Below are 19,850 nucleotides of genomic sequence, written 5' to 3'. Positions count from 1 at the left end.
GTTTGTAAGTTATCAGGTATGGGTTGCTTAAAAACCATGTTTTTTTACATAAAAATTACCGGAGTATTGTTTCAACGGTATTTTTTCTCAGGTCAAAAATTATCATGATGTTTTGGACGTAAGTTATCAAGTCTGCAATGCGTATATTACCATGCTATTACACAAAAATTATTGTAGGTATATTTTCCAATATTTGTTTACCCTGAGTCAAAAAGGTATCATGATGTTTATATGCAAATTATCAAGCCTACGCTGCTTTAAAAATCTTATTTGATCAAAAGTTACATGTCATTTTCGACCACAATTACTATCCACACCAGAAAGAACCAGACACACACTTCATGAAACATTTCGCGAGCCTACTAGGCAATGTAACCTTGAAGTGAAGTCTCTTCCTGCTCCTGCCAATGTTGTTGTCACACGCCGGTGGTGGTGATGCCAGCTAGGTGGTCACGAGGGGCGCGGAGGTGAAGGCATGCTTATAAGTTGGCTTCCCTAGGTAAAAGATATTGTGGTGTTTGTACCTAAGTTATTAGGTTTGCAACACATATATTACCATGCTATTTACGCAGAAATTACCGGGATATGATTTTAACATTTTTTCTCCGGTCAAAGTTTACCATGGTGTTTGTACGTAAGTTCCCAACACTGTGGTGCGTATATTACCAGACTTTTTACACAAAATTACAAGAGTTTGTGTGTGAGTTATTAGATCTGCAGATCTTAAGTTTCCATGTTATGGAGATAGAAATTACAGTGGTAAAATTCAACAATTTTTTCCCAGTCAAAGTTACCATGGTGTGTGTTCATATGTTATCATGTTTGCGGTGCATAAATTAACATCTTGTTTACACCGAGGTTACCATCATCAGCTAAAATAAATATAGAAGTGTGGAAGTTGAGATGTACGGAAATTGAGATGCCAATATATATAGTAGCAGCAAATTTTGAACACTAATCAGTTGTTTATAGAAGTGCCGGTTAATTTAGCGAGTGCCCAAGCTTTTCTATTTATGCGGCACGAGATGGATCAAATCTTGGTTTGGATCCATCTGAACTCTGACACCCTGAATACTTAGCTAATCAGCTTGTGCACATGTAAATGAAATTATCCCAGTGGTACTTAGCCTACATGCAAACCTGTTGGTCAAGGGATCGAACCCAAACGCTAGTTTTTTCTCTCAGAGAGGAAAAAAGGACCGCACGATCGCCCGCGCGGGAGAAGCAAAACGGTGCGGTTCGATCGTGGCTGCCAGGCGAGATCGTGTCCGCGGATGTTGATGAGATCGTGTGGCAGTTTTGCAATCTGTCACACGGTTGCCACATACATATTTCGTTTTTCTTTTAATCACTACTGGATGGATACTTTCTACCTAAGCCTCACATGATGGTGCTGAAATTAAATGGAACAATTTGTTTTTAAAATTAGCGCAGAGCTATGCAGATATAAGATCAATTATAGAAAATCTAGGGCACATCAATAGTATCTTCTCTCTAATCTAATCTGGATATAATTTTATTCTGTGCACAATGATTCGAGCGCCTCAATGCGACAATTCCTGTTTTGTTTTACCGAGATTCAAGAATTCATGATTATGTAAGGAACAGGAAGAACACTAGAACAGTACAGGGAAGGATTAGACGGCGCGCAGAGACGTAGTCGTCGTCGTACCTAGTGTAGCCGCGTGCCCGCGTAGTTCTTGTTCATCAGTAAGAATCTTACATCTATTGAAGACGAACAGGCGAAAGAAGGAAGGGAGCGATCGGACTCATGGTCTGATCCCGTGATCCGAACAAATAGGGCACGATCACAGGTTTCCTTTCCACGTTCGTGTGGCTTACCTATACATGTGAACATGGGCCAGGTCCATCGTGTTCCTTCTTTATTTCCTTTATACGCGAGGCTGAGAGCTGTCTGTTGATAAATGGGTTTCATTTTTTTTCAATAAATACGGCCCTAATACTATACTGGCCGCCCGCCCCCCCCCCCCCCCCCCCTCCCCCGCTGCCCCGTGTGCGCGGGTCGACGAACTCGGTACCCACGCAGCACCACGTCGTCACCCCCACAAAGCAAAGGCACGACCCTGCCCCATAGAGTCGTAAATGCTTAGCTATCCGAGGTCGCCGCTCCGGCATCCATCAAGCTGAGCCGCACTAGAAAACCACTGCAGTAGACGAAATGCTCTAATCAACTGTGCAATAGTTACCGAAACAAATAACAAGTTCGCCATTCCTTCTAGAAAGGTGGCGACAGTTCACTTCATTTACCCATAAATTGACCGGCCATGCATTCCCCCCCTCCAAACATAGTAGTCAGTCTTGAGAGAACCTTGATGCTAAGTTAAACGCACGATCGATGGCGACGCAAGCATATTCTATTTGTGTGGAATAAGCCTTTTTCTATCCGATGGCCGACTTCATATTTCACCAGCCTGCTCCTCCGACTATTCCCAACAATAATTACATGGAAGGCAGCATTGATCTTTGTGGTTGTGCAGCCAGGCAGGCTGCTTACACGTGCCTACACCCCTTGGGTCCCGAAAGACGGCGAAAATCACCGATAACAATAGCCTTCCGAAGCGACGAGCCTCAAGACCACGCAAACTGCAGAGACCGACCAGACGGTCGAGTCGAAGGCAAGCATGCACCTCAACATTTTGTTTAAGCAGCCGCCCAAGCAAAAACTTGTCGGTCAGCTTATTAAACTTTTTTTTAAACAAGCCAAGAGACTTGTCATTTTCATTGATTAAAAAGAAGAAAATCGTCCGGTTAATTGACAGAAAACCGGGCTAAAACCGATACAAGCCAACGCATATGACATGGGCACCACCGGCCAACCTGACCATCGACATGGAACCCGAAACTGCAAAGAAGAAAACAGCCGAAGAAAGCCACGACAGCACATGCCAACAGATGGCCACACACACAAGCAACCGACATCTCCGACTTTGACGACGAGTATCACAAGGAAAATATGCAGGACTTGCGCCGATCGAGCCCACTGCAAACGACCATCGGGCGCATGTCATCGTCACCACCTGGACCCGCTCCACCGCAGCTCCGACTTCAAAGCAACCAAACAACCCACGGAAGAGCAACTCGGACACGCCGGGAAGAATCGCTACCGAAGTCCATGCCGCGACCCGAGCTCCTCTCAACACCATCATCGTTGCCAAACAGAAATCAGCGCCCCGCCTCAGCAAACCACGTGGCAAAGATGCCGCCATCCACGACGAAGATGCCACAATCCACCAGTCTCCCAGTCGTAGCCGGCTCCGTGACGATGCCCTCAAGGAGGAGAAAGATGCGAAGACGCCTTCATCGCCCGATCTAGCAGATCTGAGGTTTCCTTTCGGAGCCAAAGCCATGGGGAGTAGGAGCACACCTCCACAACGACGCTTTCAAGAAAGATCACGACACCCGCAGGTGCCGCCGTAGCCGGCTATGATGAAAACCGGAGCAGGGATTTCTCCTGGAGATGACCACCTGCAACCACTGACCACCGCCCACCAATCACCACCCCTGCTGAGGCCGACCTCACCCTGGCCACGGGATCCCACGATCCACCGCGCCCAGGCACGCACCACCCTTGGCCGTAGCCACCGTCCACCACCGCAGCACCACCGCGACCACCTCCACCACAGCCACCAAAGCCGCATCGTGAAGTGCAGCAATCAGATCGAAGAACTAGCTCAGATCCAAATCGGAGCTGCACGAACGGAGCAGTAGAGCATACGCGCAGCTCGTCCCCCCGCAACGTACCTCGCGCTCCAGAGCCACATCCGCCATGCCCAGCCGGTCGCCACGCCCGCCGCTGCTGCGCTCGACGTCGATCCGCATCCCATGCAGGCATCCGAAGCCGACGCCGCCGCGCGCACGCACGCCGTCCATGCCCAGGCCACGAAGGAACGCGGACCGAGGCCTCCACCCGCAGCCGACGCCAGCATCGTACGCCGTCCGCCATCCGTCGCCCGCCGCTGCAAGTCTCCCCCTCACGAGTGACGCCACGGAAAGAAGATGTCCCGTCGCCACCGGATCCGCGCGGGCTTCGCCCGGCGGAGCCCACCGGCGACGGCGAGGGAGGAGGGGGTCCGGTGGAGGGGCGCCTGAGCCGCCGTGTGTGTTGCCCCGGGGAGGGAGCGACGCGAGGGCCTTGTCTGTTCGCACCGGTCTCACATTAACAAACTATTTTAATCTGCCTCTGTCTGTCTAATCCATCTCTTGGCCGAACGCAACCGAACCAAAAGTCTGAAAAGAACAGCCTAACCAAATACTTTACACATATGAAAAACAACACCTGCCACCCGTCGCCCACCTGCAGCGTGGAGAGTGGAGACCTGGACGATGATAGCAGCACATACGTTGGCGGAGACACGCACGGAACGATGGTGGCGTGCTGTGCACTTCGCCTGGTTTGAATTGGACATGGTGGCCTGGCTAGCTTTTCACGAGCGGAACAGATCGGATATGGTCTTGGCGACAGGGCCTCCTCTTCCTCGTGGCATGCATGCACGGTGGACATAAATAAGCCAAGAAAAGTCGGCATCGACACACCGCGTGTCAAGTCGTCGCCCTTTTGCTCGCTGGGGCTATCGTGTTTGAGCTGGTATCTTTAGATTCCGCAGCGATTAGCAGTAGTGTACTCCGTCAGTTTTCTTTTTTGGTCTGTATTCCGTCAGATGTTTGAGCCGACTGGCACGTGGAAAATGGTGCAGGTTCACGCTGTGATGCTACGGTTTCGGATAAAAAAATGCTACACTTACGTAAAAACCTACGTACTGTTACGTAATTAGACAAATTACGAATCCCTTCACCCCCTGATTTTAACTGGATGGGGCCTATCTTCTAATTTCCTCCGACTAAAAAAACCATCTAAGCTATTACATTACTTTACGTTTGACTGCTACGTAGGTGTAGCATTGCTCTTCGGATAAACGCCTAGTACTACGTGATGTTGCTACTCGCTCTTCTACAAACGTGGCCAAAGTTTGACCGGCCATTCCCCCATCTATTTATTTATTCCCCCCGGAAGATATTTAAGGAGCGCAGGCGATGGCGACGTATATTCTCAATTGAATATCTTCACCTGCTGGCTAGCTGGCTGATACAGCCGGCTAACCGAAAATAAAATAGTGATCAGCTCAACGCATATTCTCAGTGGAGCACCGGCCGGTTTTAATGGGCGCGCCTGCTGTCTTGCTTACGGGCAGCCTCACCTGAAATGAGCGCTATACTTGGCCAGCCCAGCGTGCGGGAGGCAAGCCACAACTTCAATTTTTTCCTGTTTCTAATTTTCTTTTTGTTATCGCTTTTTCTATCATTTTATTTTTATTTATACTTCCAAATATTCTAAATGTATATAAAAACACTCTTAAGTAAATGTTTTTCGAAAATGCTAATCAGGCATTTAAAAAGTATTAAATATGCATGAAAAATGTTTCTTGTTTACACAAAAAATGACATGTTTTCAAATGTGTATGAATAACATTTATTGCGTATTAATCAACTGTCGGAAAAAGGTTAACCAATGTTTAAACAATGTTAAATGTGTATATAAATAATGTTTCTCACGCATACGAATTTTTTATATTTTTTAAGTTGATCATGTATTTAAAAATTGATAATGAAAGATATTGAAAACGTTATTTAAGTATTTGAAAAATGTTAATCAAGCATTTGAAATTTTTTAAATGTATATAGAAAAATGTTTCTCATGTATATGACTAAATGTACGCAAAAATATACAAATTTATATGAAAAAAATTAATCTTGTATTTAAAAATGGTAACCAAACATTTAATTTATGTTATCAATTAATTTAAATTATTTAATCAACCGTTTGGAAAATTTTAATCAAGTGTTTGAAAAATGTTAAATGTGAATAGAAAAAGTGTTTCTGATGTATACTAGTATTGTATACAAAAAGTATACAATGTGCATAAAAACAATGTTGATCATATATTTAAAAATCATTAAACATGTATAATACTTTCTGATGCATACAGAAAAATGTACAACGTACATTAAATAAAACTAGACATAAAACATAATTTTTTTACAAAGTTAATTATGTATTTAAAAATGTCCGTGATGTATATGAAAAAAATATTTTCATTAAAGAAATGTTCACCACGTAATTGAAAGTTGTTGACCATCTAATAAAAAATTGTTTAGAACTTGTATTTGAGGAAAAATATACATCATGTATTAAAAAAAATTCAACATGTGCCAACAAAAATATTTCGCATGTACACTGAAGGAATACATTGTGTACTGAGAAAAGTAGTTATGTGTTGAATATTAAAAATACCCGACGTAAGCCGAAAAAGAAAAAAAATGAAGGAATACAATGAAAAGAAACAAAGAAACCGAGAAAGAAACTAAGAAATGTGAAAAAAAAGGAAAAAATCAAAATTAAAAATAGAGACACAAGAAAACCAAAGCTAAAAATGTGAAATAATGAAAACCAACAAGGAAACAAAAACAATAATAATCAAAGAAGACCAATGCAAAAGAATAGAAAATAGTGTAATATCTTTCAAATATATAACCTAAATTTTGGGTTGCATTAGATGCTTCACTTCTTGGATGAAGTCGACCTTTACACCAATGATGCAACGGATCATCTTTTCACAAAACCGTCCGGGTGAATAGAGCCTTCCGGTCGAGGGGATGCAACAACGAGAAGTCACGGCACGGTTTGACAACCCGCCCAACACACAAATCAAGTTTAGCCACCAGCTAACGAACTCGCCATTCCGGAATGATCGGTTTCAGATGGCGACGTGCCTGCGGATCCAACTCGCCGTTCATTCTATAAACGTGGCGACAGTTCACTTCATTTACCCATAAATTTTAGGCGTAGTAGTCATTCTTAAGCGCACGATCGATGGCGACGCAAACATATTCTATGTACTTTTTTAAAAAAGAAGCGTGACCTCCGGCTTCTGTATCTGGAAGATGCATACGGTAACTTTATTGATTATTATCAAGGACCTTACAAAGTATTATAAACAATATACCTGAATCCACCATCTTGGCAACATATGCCGCTACTCCTGTCCATATAATGAAGGGATGCTAGCTGGGCCACTACCCAAACCACTCATCTAAACCTAACATCAAAAGCCGGAAACCCCAGCCGAACCACATACCGGGTCTGGGGCACAATCCGATCAGACGCACTCGTGTGTCGTCGCCGCCATCTTCCACAGGCCCGTCTTCAGATCATATTGATACTTCTACCTTGTCTGGCCACTCTGCCATCGACGTCACCATGACGCCAGACAGCTACCTCCTCCTGCGCGAGTCCATCTCTACGCATCGGACGCCGAGCCTTCACAGCGCCATGCCACCGATCTCCGCCGCCATCAATGTGTGAGATGAAGTACCGTTCCACCATCCCCTAGCCATCACTTGCTCCAAAACGATGCCCCCAGGAGGGAAAGCGATAAAACGCTATCATCGTCCGATCCGGAAGACCCAGATTTAGGGTTTCCCCGGAGCATCCCGAGTTTGATGACGCATACTGCAACAACGATGCCTCGACAAGGGAACGACATCTAAGACGCCGTCATCGTCCGCCATGACCGTAGTCGGCGCGATTTTCATCGGCAGTTGCTCCACCAGACGTGCGCCACCGATGTCGCTGGTCCCTTCAACCGGAGTAAACTTCAAAATGATGCCCTAAAGAGGGACTATGACGCAAAATCGCCGTCATCGCTTGATCCGAAGGAGATCTAGGGTTTCCCTCGGAGATGCCCGCGCTATCAAGGATCAGACAAGGGTAGAATCCCGGCGGATCTGCCAAGCTGCCGACGAGTCGCACCCGCCACCGTGCCGACGACAGACCAGCGATTAAGGCCCACGCTTGGGCATAGATCCGGCCGCGCCGCCGCGAACCGATCCGGTCACGCCGCCGCCGTCCCTGGCGACCGCGACACACCAGATCGCGAGGCCTCCTGCCGGGGGGGAGCGAAGTCGCGAGGCGCCGCCACCACCCGCCATGGCGTCCGGCCCGCCGCCACGCTCCGACCTGCGCCAGGCCCACGCGAGCGAGAGGGCCCGAGTCCCCGCCGCCGCCGGCGACGACCAGGCTTCGCCTGGCCGCGCTCTTGGGCGGCGGCGAGGGAGGAGGAGGAGGAGTGGGGGAGGGCCGGCCGACAGGATCTGGGGGTGACTAGGGAGGGGAGAGGGGAGAGGGTGTTTTTTCTTTCTAGGTGTCATATTCTACGTACTAGTGTGGAATAAACCTTTTTTATATCTGCTGGGCGATTTCATCTGTCCCCAGCCTGCTGCTCCAACTGTTATTTGACACGCGGAATAGTGTCACTGCCTTGCCGTGGCATGTTCATGGCGACGGACGGATCCAACAACATGGCAAGGTACAGTAAGTTTCAGACAAGTGAAACAAAACTTGCATGGCAGTTCTCTGCTAAACAATATGCTTGGCATTCTCTACTGGCAGTGATATTTCTGGTACTTATAATCAATCGTATCGTATGGGACCACCACATCGCAGCTTGATTCCTATATTTATTCAGACTCCAAGCGGTCTGCACGCTTGCCCTGCTGTTCCTGCTGCTTGTTTTTGCCTCATCTATGGTCAGGGTCGGAGATTTTGTTCCTTGTAACCAATGCGAATCGGTCTGTCTTGATGATTTTGCTAATCCATGTTTATCTGCTGCGATTATGACAGTCACAAAAAACAGCAAAGGGATCTGTACGTGCGTGCTTATCCCTTGCTTCTGGACTTGAGCTACTTCCCGTTCAGTGAAGCGGACAGGTAAGTGAGGCTTCAGAAAGTGCGCATATCCAGCCGGATACTGCCCCGACACTTCGATACGTATCCCGTAAATATTCTGTGATCTATTGATTTCAAAAAAAGAAAACAGTGTTTGATACGTCTGGGATACCTCTAGGATACGTTTTGGATACGGCAGCCCCTTCGTTTTGGATACGCCGCACGTCATCAATTCCCAGCTGCCCACCTCGTCCCCTCGACTCCTTGGAGCAGGCGAGCAGCCACAGTCCGCAGGTATCCAACTCTCCATAAATCTCAATTCCTCTCCCGCATGTTCTTCTCTCCTTCTCAGTTCTCACCTGCTCTCCCACATGTTCTTCTCCAACTCTCCATCCAACCGACGCTTGTTGAAATAGAGTTGTATAGAGATAGGACTAGTGTTTGAATTGTAAACCTCTTCTATCCTTTCTTCTGTCTAACTCCTCCTCTACCGACCTTCTCTATGCATCTCTCGATCAAACTCTTGATCGATCATCTTGTAAGCCACAACAACATCCATATAAATATAAGTGCGGCCCGAGAAAAAGGTTTAACGCTTCCCACAATATCTTACATGGTAATCAGAGCATCTTCTTCCTAGATCGAGAAGAGATCGCATCTAGCCTACCCAAACCTCGCCATGACGACCGCCTCCACCCAATCAAGCACCATGAGTGCACTCACCACCTCCCTCGCCTCCTCATCCACCTTTGCCCCTTCATCCAACAGCACCCAAGCCATGTCCCTTGGGGCACCATCGCAGGAGAAGCTCACGAGGAACAATTTCCTCATGTGGAAAGCCATCGTGCTGCCGCAAATCAAGGGCGCACAGATGGATCACCACCTCGATCCGACGAGCTAGGCGCCCGGAGACCCTCACCGTCACAAAGGACGGGAAGGAGGAACAGATCGTCAACTTTGCACGCCACCTCTGGTACGCTCAACAACAGCAAGTTCAAGGTTTTCTGATGGGCTCTTTGTCTCGCGAGATCCTTGCACAGGTGGTCACGTTGCGGACTCCAGCGGAGGTATGGGCCGCGATTCATGCCACTTTTGCTGCCCAAACTCAAGCCCAGACCATTAATACCCGCATTGAAGTGACAAATCTGAAAAAAGGAAACCTATAATGCCTACATCAAATTGGCTATATAAATGGAGGTAATATCACTGGTAGTCACTAAACTTACGTTGGATGTGCAGTTTAGTGCTACAACTTTAAAAATACGGATTTCCGATCAGTTAACTTGCGTCTAGGTTCATATACGGTCACTCTCGTTGACTGCCCGCGTATTTGCCGATGACATGGCATGCCACACAAGCAGAGGCCCACTGTCAGTGACACATGCCGTTTCAAGGAGTCGCATGCGTGGTGTTTTTGCACAGACCTCCCTGCACTTATTTTCTTTTGCACAAAAATGTCCTTGCTGACAGTGGCCCCACCAAAACCCGGTCACCAGCGTGTTTATATAGCGTGCGTCGAGGGCGGGAAATAACACTGTGGCGAGCGGGCTAATGGCGGGAAATGGCTTTGGAAGAAGTACTGGATGGCGGGAATGAGCTTGCGAAAGCGGGAGTAGTCACGGGTGTCGCCGGCGCGTATCTCTTACATCTGTCAGACGTACGGGCGGCGGAGCAAAGGAAAGAGATGGTACAAATAGTTGGTACAAAAGACTTGAGTACACGTAACTGAACAAATTAGTCTCACTGCCCGAGTGGCTAGATGGTGTGGGTTGTTGCTATCATGGTCTGGGTTCGAATCCCAGGCCACTCATTTTTTTGGTTTATGACTGAACATATCTGAAGAATGTATTTGAGCATAAAAATGTCAGTAAAACAATGAAAAAAGCAGGCCACTTTTTTGGGCATATGACAGTAAGCATATGTGCAGACTCAGTTTAGCTTATGGCTATGAATATATCTGCAGAATGTATTTGAGCATAAAAATCTCAGTAAAACAATTCAAAAAGCAGACCACAGGCCACTTTTTTGGGCATATGACAGTAAGCATATGTGCAGACTCAGTATAGCTTATGGCTATGAACATATCTGCAGAATGTATTTGAGCATAAAAATCTCAGTAAAACAATTCAAAAAGCAGGCCACTCTTTTTGGGCATATAACAGAAAACATATGTGCAGACTCAATTTAGCTTATGGCTGTGAACATATCTGCAGAATGTATTTGAGCATAAAAATCTCGGTAAAACAATTCAAAAAGCAGGCCACTCTTTTTGGGCATATGACAGAAAACATATGTGCAGACTGATTTTGGGCATATGACAGTAAACATATGTGCAAACTGATTTGGGCATATGACAGTAAACATATGTCATAGCTCCAAACTGGGAGAAGTAGCGAACAAAATCCATACTAAACAGGGAAATTAGTACTGACAAAAGCATGGTTCATTTGTCATGTAAACCTAAGCAGAACAAGGTCTTTTTTCCTGATTTACCCCAACAAAAGGAGCAGTTCATTCATGAACTATTCTACACAAAAGTTCATTCATGAACTTCATCACTTGGTCATCCAACTACAGAGATAGGAAATCATGCATGTCCTGAGGCCAGCCATCTCCAAACAGGCCATCTTGGGGTGCATTTTGGCTCACAAGTACCTCTTCTTCTCCCTGCATAAAAAGTGGTGGTTGCTGGCTGCTTTGTCCATCATTTCCAAAAAGCAAGTTGTAGAATCCTGGAGCAGCAGCCCTTGCTCCTCTGGGAGGATTACTTCCACTTGGGTAATTGCCACCTCTAGTTGCACTTGGAGCAGTTCCTCCCCTTGTTGCATTGCTTACTATTCTGCCTCCCCTTGTTGCATTGCTTGCACTTCTTCCTCCCCTTCTTACATTGGTACCACTTCTACCACCCCTTGTTGCATTTCTTGCACTTCTTCCTCCTCTTGTTGCATTGCTTCCACTTGTTCCTCCTCTCACCCTGCCCCTGGACATGGCTGTTGTCACCCTGCCTATAGGGATTGTGTCCCTAGCATTAGCAATAAAGCTAGACTCAGGCAGGGGACCAAAGTCCATAGGTGCAGGGTATGTAAATTTTTCCTGCCAATATAGTTAACAGATAACATATCATATGAGCAATTGTTAATTCAGAAAAAAAATATTCCAAAAAGAACCAACACTGCATATTTTACCCTTTCCTGCATCTTGTAAACCATAGAATCTGGAGTTTGTGTTGGATCAAACTGTGGGTAAACTCTGTGTGGCATAATGTTCTACAGAAGTACAAGTAATATATCAATGCACAGAAGTACAAGTAATATATCAATGTGCAAGAAAAGATGTAAGAAACTTACAGCAATTATGCTTGGATCATCGTATTCTTCTTCTGATTCCCCAGGTGCTTCCTCGGTAGGTGGTTGATTCACGTGTTTGTAATGCCCTTTCTTGTTATGATCAGCGCCCCCACAAACAGAGCAATGCATGCTAACACCATGCTTGGTCAACTTCCTAACTCCTTTCTTATCCTTCTTCTCCTCTGGATCTTTTTTCCTACTTTTCTTGGGCCTGCCCATTACTTTGGTGTATATGGGTGGAAAAACAGGATTGCCACGCATCTTTTCCCATTCCTCTGGATCCCTCATTGGCCTCATATTGAAGCCATAGCACTTCTTGTACTCCTCAACAGTGTAGCATGAATGGACCATGCTCTCAGGCTCAATTCTCTCATGCCTAAAACAAGCAATTGCATGATGACAAGGTATACCAGACAATTCCCACCTTTTGCAGTTACAGCTCAACATGTTCAGATCAACAATGTAAGTGTTGTTTAATGAGATAATCTGGAATACACCTCTTCCATACTCCCTCACCCTGCAATTTTTTGCCCACTCAACATACTTGTCCAGCTTCTTCTGTATCTTGGGGCAAAGCCTGCCTGTCCACTTTTCTGCCTCCCTTTGCTTACCAACCATCCTATTTGAAATCTTCCAGAAGATGTAATCCAGCATTGATTTAATTGGCAACTCTCTACCATCCAAAATGTAGCTACAAATATGTGTTCACACAATCAATGAAAGCAAATGCAACAGAAATCAAGCAATACATCATACTTGCAAACAATCAAACTAACCTGTTAAACACCTCACACATGTTATTCAGCAATATATCACACTTGCAGAAAGGGTCAAAGAAAGCTTTGATCCAAGTTCTTGGGGACAAGTTCTCAACCCAATTGAATGCTGCAAAGTTGTGATCTCTCATCTTATCCATGTTTCTGGTGTAGGCAGCTTCATTAGTGGATCTTGCTATGGCCCAGAGGTCATTCTTCAGTTGTTCACCCTTGTGTACTTTGTGGAAATTTTGGTAAATGTGCCTAACACAGTTCCTATGTTCTGAATCAGGGAAAACTTTCTTCACAGCATTCGTCAAACCCTACAACAACATAAACATCACTTAAAATATAATGATATTCTGTCGAGCTATCGAGCTAAAATCGAGCGAGCCAACATTGGCTCAAGATCGGCTTGTTTCTTGGTCGAGCTACATAAAGTGTTCAAACTCAGCTCGTTTCTTTTCGAGTCGATCTCGAGCGGTTCACGAGCCTCGAGCTTTTCTTGCATCCTAGTTCCAGAACTTTGGAATAGAACATTTTACAAATAAAAGAACAAAAAAAACTATGACTCACCTTCTGTCTGTCACTCATAATGGTGAATGTTGATGTATTGATTATATTCAGGTCATCCTTCAAAGAGGCTAGAAACCACTCCCAACTGTGTGTTGACTCCACTTCACATATGCCAAATGCTATAGGGAAGATACAATCATTTGGATCAATCCCAACTGCTGTCAATATATTCCCCTTATATCTTGTTTTGATGTGACAACCATCAAGGAAAATTATTGGTCTGCAGCCCTTCAAAAACCCCCTCTTACATGCATCATAAGACCAGTACAATGTTGAGAAGTGGTCCTTTGTGACCTTGGCCTTGTCATCAAACACTTCCTTTGTGCACAAGAAAAATAGGCTCCCTGGATTGCTCCTTCTCAACTCCTGCCCATAGTCCCATAAAGTGTTGTATTGATCATCATCTTCTCCCCTGATTTCTTTAACGGCTGCTCTTCTTGCCCTTCCCAACTTACTCCTGTGAGCAACTAAGTTAAATTCTTGTTCCACCTTCTCTGAAAATTTCAGTAAGGGCATTTTCTCATTGCCTCTGAACTGTTTAGTAAGAAAGGGAGCAGTAAGCACTTTCAGATCCCAAGCTTTGGTGCAAGTATGTTTGTCAGTATACTTCTTGATCTGAATGCTGCTGGATCTGTTGTCCTTGCCTGCCTTCAAGTACCAAGTACAATCATCCTTGCATACTGCCTCTAATGACCTGTTAGTATTCCTGAGCTTCCTCACCTTCACTCTATTTCTGACACTGTATGCATTGAGAGCATGTCTCAGCTCTATCATGTCTGCAAATACCATACCTAGCTTAAACACTGGTGCATTCAGGTCTGTGGTAGGGTTGAAAACACTGAATTTATGCTTCAACTTATCTTTCTCTTCTCTTGACATATTCAAATGACTGTCCTCCAGTGCATCTTCTGGGAGTTCTGCTTCATAGTCAGAAAATTCAGTCTTCTCTCTGTGGTCATCTACATTTTTGTCAACATGTGCATCAAACAGGTCATCGTCACCATCTTGCACATCAAAGTCACTCTCATAAAAATCCTCATCTGTTAACTCATCCTGAACATCACCCTCTTCTTCACTGCTCTGACCATGCTCCTCTCCTTGCTCTTCCTCCACTGCAGCTGTAAACCCAGAACTAGATCCTTCACCATATGACATCCTCCTCTTTGTTTTCCTTGATACATTCTGTCTTGGACTCTTTCCTTTCGCTGAGCAGCTAACATTTTCTTTTCCATTGTGTTTTGTGGGAGTAATGACCTTAGGCAGTTCTATCACTCCAGTAATCAAAACATCATCATCTGATGACTGCAAAGTTTCACCATGATCTACTACAAGCAGTAGGTTCTTGTGCTCTGTTGTTGCAATAATCATAAGAACAATATCTGCATCACATTGCATAAGCTTAAGCCCATCAGCAACGGTCTTCCCTGGTTGGCACCAATACACATCTAATTTGGAGGCTTCCATGTCATGTCCCAGTTGTGAAAGAAAATCCTTGATCCATAACATTGACCATGTGTCACTCTCACACATGTCAAACCAGTCAACCTCATAATCCATGTAAGTCTTGTTGCTCTCACTCCCACAGAACAAACCCTTGTGGTGGATCTGAACACTAAACAAGCCATCAAAATCACCTGCATTGTGAAAATAAAAAAATTCAGTAAGTAGGGTACGTCGAATTTACTGAAGAAAAATTCAGTTAACAAGTAAATAAGTACAACACAAGTTCAACAGCTAATTATCCATTATAGTACACATTTTGAGTACATTTTTAGTACACGCATTCAGCAGCTAATTATCCATTACAGTACCAATAGAGCACACAATCTTAAAAAAACAGAGTACACGCATTCAGTGTCAAAAAAATTCAGTTAACTGCTGCAGTTTTTGAAATTCAGAGTACACACATTTAGTGTCAAAAAATTCAGTTAACTGCATGCAGTTTCTGAAATTCAGAGTAAACACATTTAGTGTCAAAAATTTCAGTAACTGCATGCACTTTCTGAAATTCAGAAGTTCAGTTAACTTCTTGCCCTTCCCAGTACAAACATCAGACATTTTTCAACTATATAATCTAACCAAACAGGGGACCTAGACCTTCCCGAACCCTAGTTCGATTTGCAAACAGCGGGCCTGGACCTTCAAAATCCAATCCGTCCTTTCAAGATCGGTTAAGAACAACGCGTCCATACGAGAAACTATCAAAGATAATGGCCATAACACATGAACCCTAGATACGCGAAACGGGGCAGGAAGAAGACGACCAGGAGCAGATGAGAGAAACAAGACGGAGGAGAGCAGGGAGGGGTGGGGGTGGGGGTGGGGGTGGGGGGGCAGACGTACCATACGACGGCGCAGCTTCGCCCGGACGTCGACGACGCGGTTCATTCATCGCCTCTGACGACGGCCGCCGTCAAGCACCGCCTCCTCCGCCTCCACCTCTGTTTGATCGGGAAACGAAGCGGTGGGGAGTTAGAATGAATGGCCAGAGATATTGGGGTACCGCTCCGCAAATATGCACGGTTGGCTTGCTCCCGCCCTTGCAGGGACATTTTTGCGCAAAAGAAAATAAGTGCAGGGGGTCTGTACAAAAACACCACGCACGCGACTCCTTGAAACGGCCTGTGTCACTGACAGTGGGCCTCTGCTTGCGTGGCATGCCATGTCATCGGCGAATACGCAGGCAGTCAACGAGAGTGACCGTATATGAACCTAAACGCAAGTTAACTGACCAAAAATCCGTATTTTTAAAGTTGTAGCACTAAACTGCACATCCAACACAAGTTTAGTGACTACCAGTGATATTACCTCATATAAATGCTTACATGTCAATGTCTCACTGTATATGTTTGACTGTAACCAAGAGCCTAGTTGAATGATTCCTGGACATAATTAGAGATACGAATCCTGTACCGTTTGCAAACTATAGATTTATGATCAGTGATAAACGTCAGATTTTGTAACATAACAGGCACATGCTACGCAAATTCGTATGTTGCTGCCAATGATCATGAATTTTATCTGACTACTCCGCAATAACAACAATCTGCTCAGAAGTATCAAACTTTTGACAGCAATAACTGATCACGATTAAAATTTTCTTAATTTACATGTCAATGCCAATGATAAGATTCAACTGACAATGCTTAAATAATCTTAATCCATACTATTATTTTACATACAACACCGGCCAGCCAACTATTTTCTTAATTACTGTGACCATGCTAATTTCGAACTGACAAAGCTTGAAAAATCCGGGTCCAGCCAACTATTTTACTGAAAGCACACGCCTAGTTCACTGAATGTGACACATCTATTTGCGGGGAGAAAGAAGGCATTCACGACGACAACCAGGAATGCGACGGCGAGATAGTAGCTTGCCTACCACGGAGCTGGAGTGCGTTGCGATTCAGAGGACGGTTCTCTGTGACTGTCGATGTCGTATGAAACTAACTCACGCGCATCCGCAAATTATGTTCTGGGCAGGCTTGCATTTGTGGACGTTTCGTCCACATTCACCGTACTTAATTCCAAATCCTTTTTTCTGAAGAGTATAAGTTGTAAGCTCTTGCAAGAGAATCAAACACTTGACTGGTCTGTTGGTTTAACGACAAACTCCAAATCACGAAAATTTCCTAATTCGATATTAGACATCCGGGACAGCGGGCCCAATAATAGAAGAAAATAAGCCCCCCTAAATCTGTACTGGGCATCCACCTAGATTGGAAAAAATCGAGTAGTAACAAGAACTGTACCTTGCAATCCACGGAGTAGACGAGACATCTGAATTTGACTCAGGCACTTCACTTGTCCGTGGCTAGACGGGGAAGGAGCCCAATCCTCTAACGATGAAGGAGCACCGGAGTGCCTTGTTGGCGACCAACATTCATCTTCCTCTGGCGTTCCCTAGACTGGAACGTAGACCGGATCGGAGGGAGCGGAGCGAAAGCTGTTCATGGCGATTGACTTCTTCAGTCAGATGCGAGAGAAACCGACGGAAAAAGATCCAAACTTTTGAGAGTATGTACCTGAATAACAGATCTGTGAGAGATTCCCCATGAGGATTGATTGTTTTGGATGGCGGCGAACTTGAGACCGGCGACGAAGTCAGTCCCGACGGCGTTTGTGCGATGGGGCGTCGCAAGTGGGTCACCGGGGAGAGAAGCAGAATCTGGCTGAGGGGATTCAAAATTTGAAATCCGATGGAGTGATGGTGGCGATGGGTGGTGGTGGTGGTGTAGCTGCGGGTCTCACGGGTGGCTTACGTACGGCCGTATGGGATTTGCACAGGTACGATTTGACTGTATTTCACCCGTATAGCGGTGGGAACTGAAATTAAGTGGACCTTTGGCTGGGACCCAGTGGGCCACAGCGCGCGGATCCATAGGCAGCAGCGACGGGCGTGATACGCGTTACGCGCTCAACTGGTAAGGATTCGCCATATTCGCTTGAATGCCTCGAACCCACAGTAGGACATCTCAATGTGCAAGTCCATCCTCCCGCGCCGGATTAGCGCGGCATCGAGCTTGTCCAGGTGGTTGGTGGTGAACACGATGATCCGCTCGCCACTGTGTGCCGACCAGATCCCGTCGATGAAGTTGAGCAGTCCGGACAGCGTCACTACGCTGCCCTTCTTGGGCGCCCCGTCCGCTCGCTTTGTCTGGGCCATGGCGGCGCGGCTGCCGGTTAGGTTGAGGGAGCAGTCGATGTCCTCGATGACAATGATCGACTTGCCCGTCGTCTCGATGAAGAGCTTCCGTAGGTCATTGTTGGATTTTAGCGTCGTCAGCTCGATGTCGTAGACGGTGTAGTTGAGGTAGTTGGCCATGGCAGCGATCATGGTGGACTTGCCCGTTCCCGGCGGGCCGTAGAGGAGGTAGCCGCGCTTCCACGCCTTGCCGATGCGGAGGTAGTAGTCCTCGCTGCTGCGGAAGTCGTTGAGGTCGTCGATGATCATCTGCTTCTTGTCGGGGTGCATGGCGAGGGTTTCGAACGTCGTCGGATGGTGAAAGTCGATGTAGCTCCACACGTCTTTCCTGCTAGCACTGTGAGAAGGAAATTCTTGATCATATGAGTTGACGGCAAATAAAATACTAACTACTAGAAGTAGTACGTGAAGTAAGAAGAGACTAGCACGTACGAGTAGCTGAGGTTGGTCTTGTTGGTGTAGAGGCGGCGGCGGCGGGTGCCGGACATGGCAGCGCGCCCGCACCGTCGCACGTGCGGGAGGTACTCGTCGACGATGAGCTTCCTGTGCCTCTGGTGGAAGGTGAGGCGGCAGCACCTCCGTATGTCGTAGTCGTCCTCCTTGAGAGCGGACCACCAGATGGTGACGCCCCGGAACTCCTCGGCCACCTCGTCCTGCCCCTCCCGCATGCTGAGCACGAAGCCGGTGCCCTCGTCGGCGCCCTCGGCCCGGAAGTGGCGCGCCTCCCGCGAGCACGCGGCGCTCAGGTGCGCCTTGACCTCCTCGTAGGCGTCGCTGGACTTGATCTTGTCCATGTAGTCCTCGCGCAGGCTGGCGATGTCGACGGTGATGAACGGGTCGAAGAACGGGAGCAGCCGCCGGAGGCTCCGCTCGAAGTAGGCCCTCAGCACCCCGATCGGCACGCACGCCGCCACCATGGGCATCAGGTAGAGCCACGCCGACTTGCGGAGGTGGCGGAGCACCATCGGCATCAGCATGCCGACCCACGGCCACGAGCGCACCATTGCCGCCATCTTGGCCTCGTCAGGTCCAGCCATGAGTAGGCTTCTCGATCTCGTTCTTGATAGTCACACTACCGGGCGGGTCTATATATTTACAGTTTGTCTAAGTCACATCTAGATGTTTTTTAAGGATGTCACATCTAAACTCCCACAAGTATATAATGCAGCAACAAGAAACAAAAGAAAAACCAAGACAAAAAAAATAGACCACAAGCAGAGTGAACATCAACTTAGATGTGTCCTAGACAGACCCATATATTTACTTGACACACACGCACGTTACACGGAGATTGGTACGTCTCTGCACTGCATAGGCTGGAGTTGGACACGGATACGCCTTACCATGGACGAAGCCTGCCGACAACGTGGAGCCTAGCCGCCGCATAACTAGTGCAGAAAACCAGCTATGCAACATGATTTGTTCTCTACGTCTTGGGTTGTTTTTGGAACCCCTCCCTTTTCCCTAGCTTGACTTGAGTTGACTCGTGCATGAGGCTGCACAAGATCACACAAATTATTGGAACCTGTAAATTATTCCAATTTTGTTGTAAAATAAAAGTTGGCCTGTGTATTTTTTTTTCAGGGGAAAAGGAGATCCAAGGTCGAGTTCAAAAAAAAAAAATGGAATCCAAAGTCTGCGGAGGGAAAAACGAAACAAGGCAGCCGTAAGCAGCAGGCCTCGCACACGTTGCATTGGGCCGCAAAAATGGAAAGTACTAG

At 46.3% G+C, this 19,850-nt stretch overlaps 2 protein-coding genes and 1 long non-coding RNA gene across 6 annotated transcripts; all 3 read right to left on the bottom strand.

Moving 5' to 3' along the window:
• Nucleotides 1-2,746: 2,746 nt before the first annotated feature.
• Nucleotides 2,747-5,318, bottom strand: LOC147987775 (uncharacterized). Of its 2 annotated transcripts, none has more exons than XR_015617719.1 (2): nucleotides 4,298-5,318; nucleotides 2,747-4,157 (listed from the first exon to the last, which is right to left on the bottom strand). It is a non-coding gene; the product is annotated as an uncharacterized LOC147987775 (long non-coding RNA). The 2 variants fall into 2 exon arrangements; XR_015617718.1 differs by having other exon boundaries at nucleotides 4,316-5,318.
• A 2,879-nt stretch (nucleotides 5,319-8,197) lies between these two features.
• LOC125540409 (AAA-ATPase ASD, mitochondrial-like) lies at nucleotides 8,198-19,810 on the bottom strand. 3 transcript variants are annotated; one of them, XM_087545460.1, is made up of 4 exons: nucleotides 18,562-19,810; nucleotides 17,450-18,466; nucleotides 17,177-17,370; nucleotides 8,198-9,888 (listed from the first exon to the last, which is right to left on the bottom strand). In XM_087545460.1, the coding sequence occupies exons 1-2, from the start codon at nucleotides 19,164-19,166 to the stop codon at nucleotides 17,842-17,844; spliced, it is 1,230 nt and encodes a 409-aa protein (XP_087401586.1). In that variant the 5' UTR covers nucleotides 19,167-19,810; the 3' UTR covers nucleotides 8,198-9,888; nucleotides 17,177-17,370; nucleotides 17,450-17,841. The 3 variants fall into 3 exon arrangements, with proteins under 3 accessions (XP_087401586.1, XP_087401585.1, XP_087401584.1); XM_087545459.1 differs by lacking the exon at nucleotides 8,198-9,888 and adding an exon at nucleotides 16,239-16,965; XM_087545458.1 differs by lacking the exon at nucleotides 8,198-9,888 and having other exon boundaries at nucleotides 16,239-17,370.
• On the bottom strand, nucleotides 11,116-15,264 carry LOC147987774 (uncharacterized). The gene is made up of 5 exons (XM_087545457.1): nucleotides 13,422-15,264; nucleotides 12,867-13,168; nucleotides 12,091-12,781; nucleotides 11,929-12,009; nucleotides 11,116-11,836 (listed from the first exon to the last, which is right to left on the bottom strand). The coding sequence occupies exons 1-5, from the start codon at nucleotides 14,976-14,978 to the stop codon at nucleotides 11,315-11,317; spliced, it is 3,153 nt and encodes a 1,050-aa protein (XP_087401583.1). The 5' UTR covers nucleotides 14,979-15,264; the 3' UTR covers nucleotides 11,116-11,314.
• Nucleotides 19,811-19,850: the final 40 nt, after the last annotated feature.

The sequence above is a fragment of the Triticum urartu genome, chromosome 2A (genome assembly GCF_056163025.1).
Source record: "Triticum urartu cultivar PI428250 chromosome 2A, HENAU_Tu73, whole genome shotgun sequence".
Taxonomy (NCBI): domain Eukaryota; kingdom Viridiplantae; phylum Streptophyta; class Magnoliopsida; order Poales; family Poaceae; genus Triticum; species Triticum urartu.
This window is presented reverse-complemented; position numbering and strand designations above follow the sequence as displayed.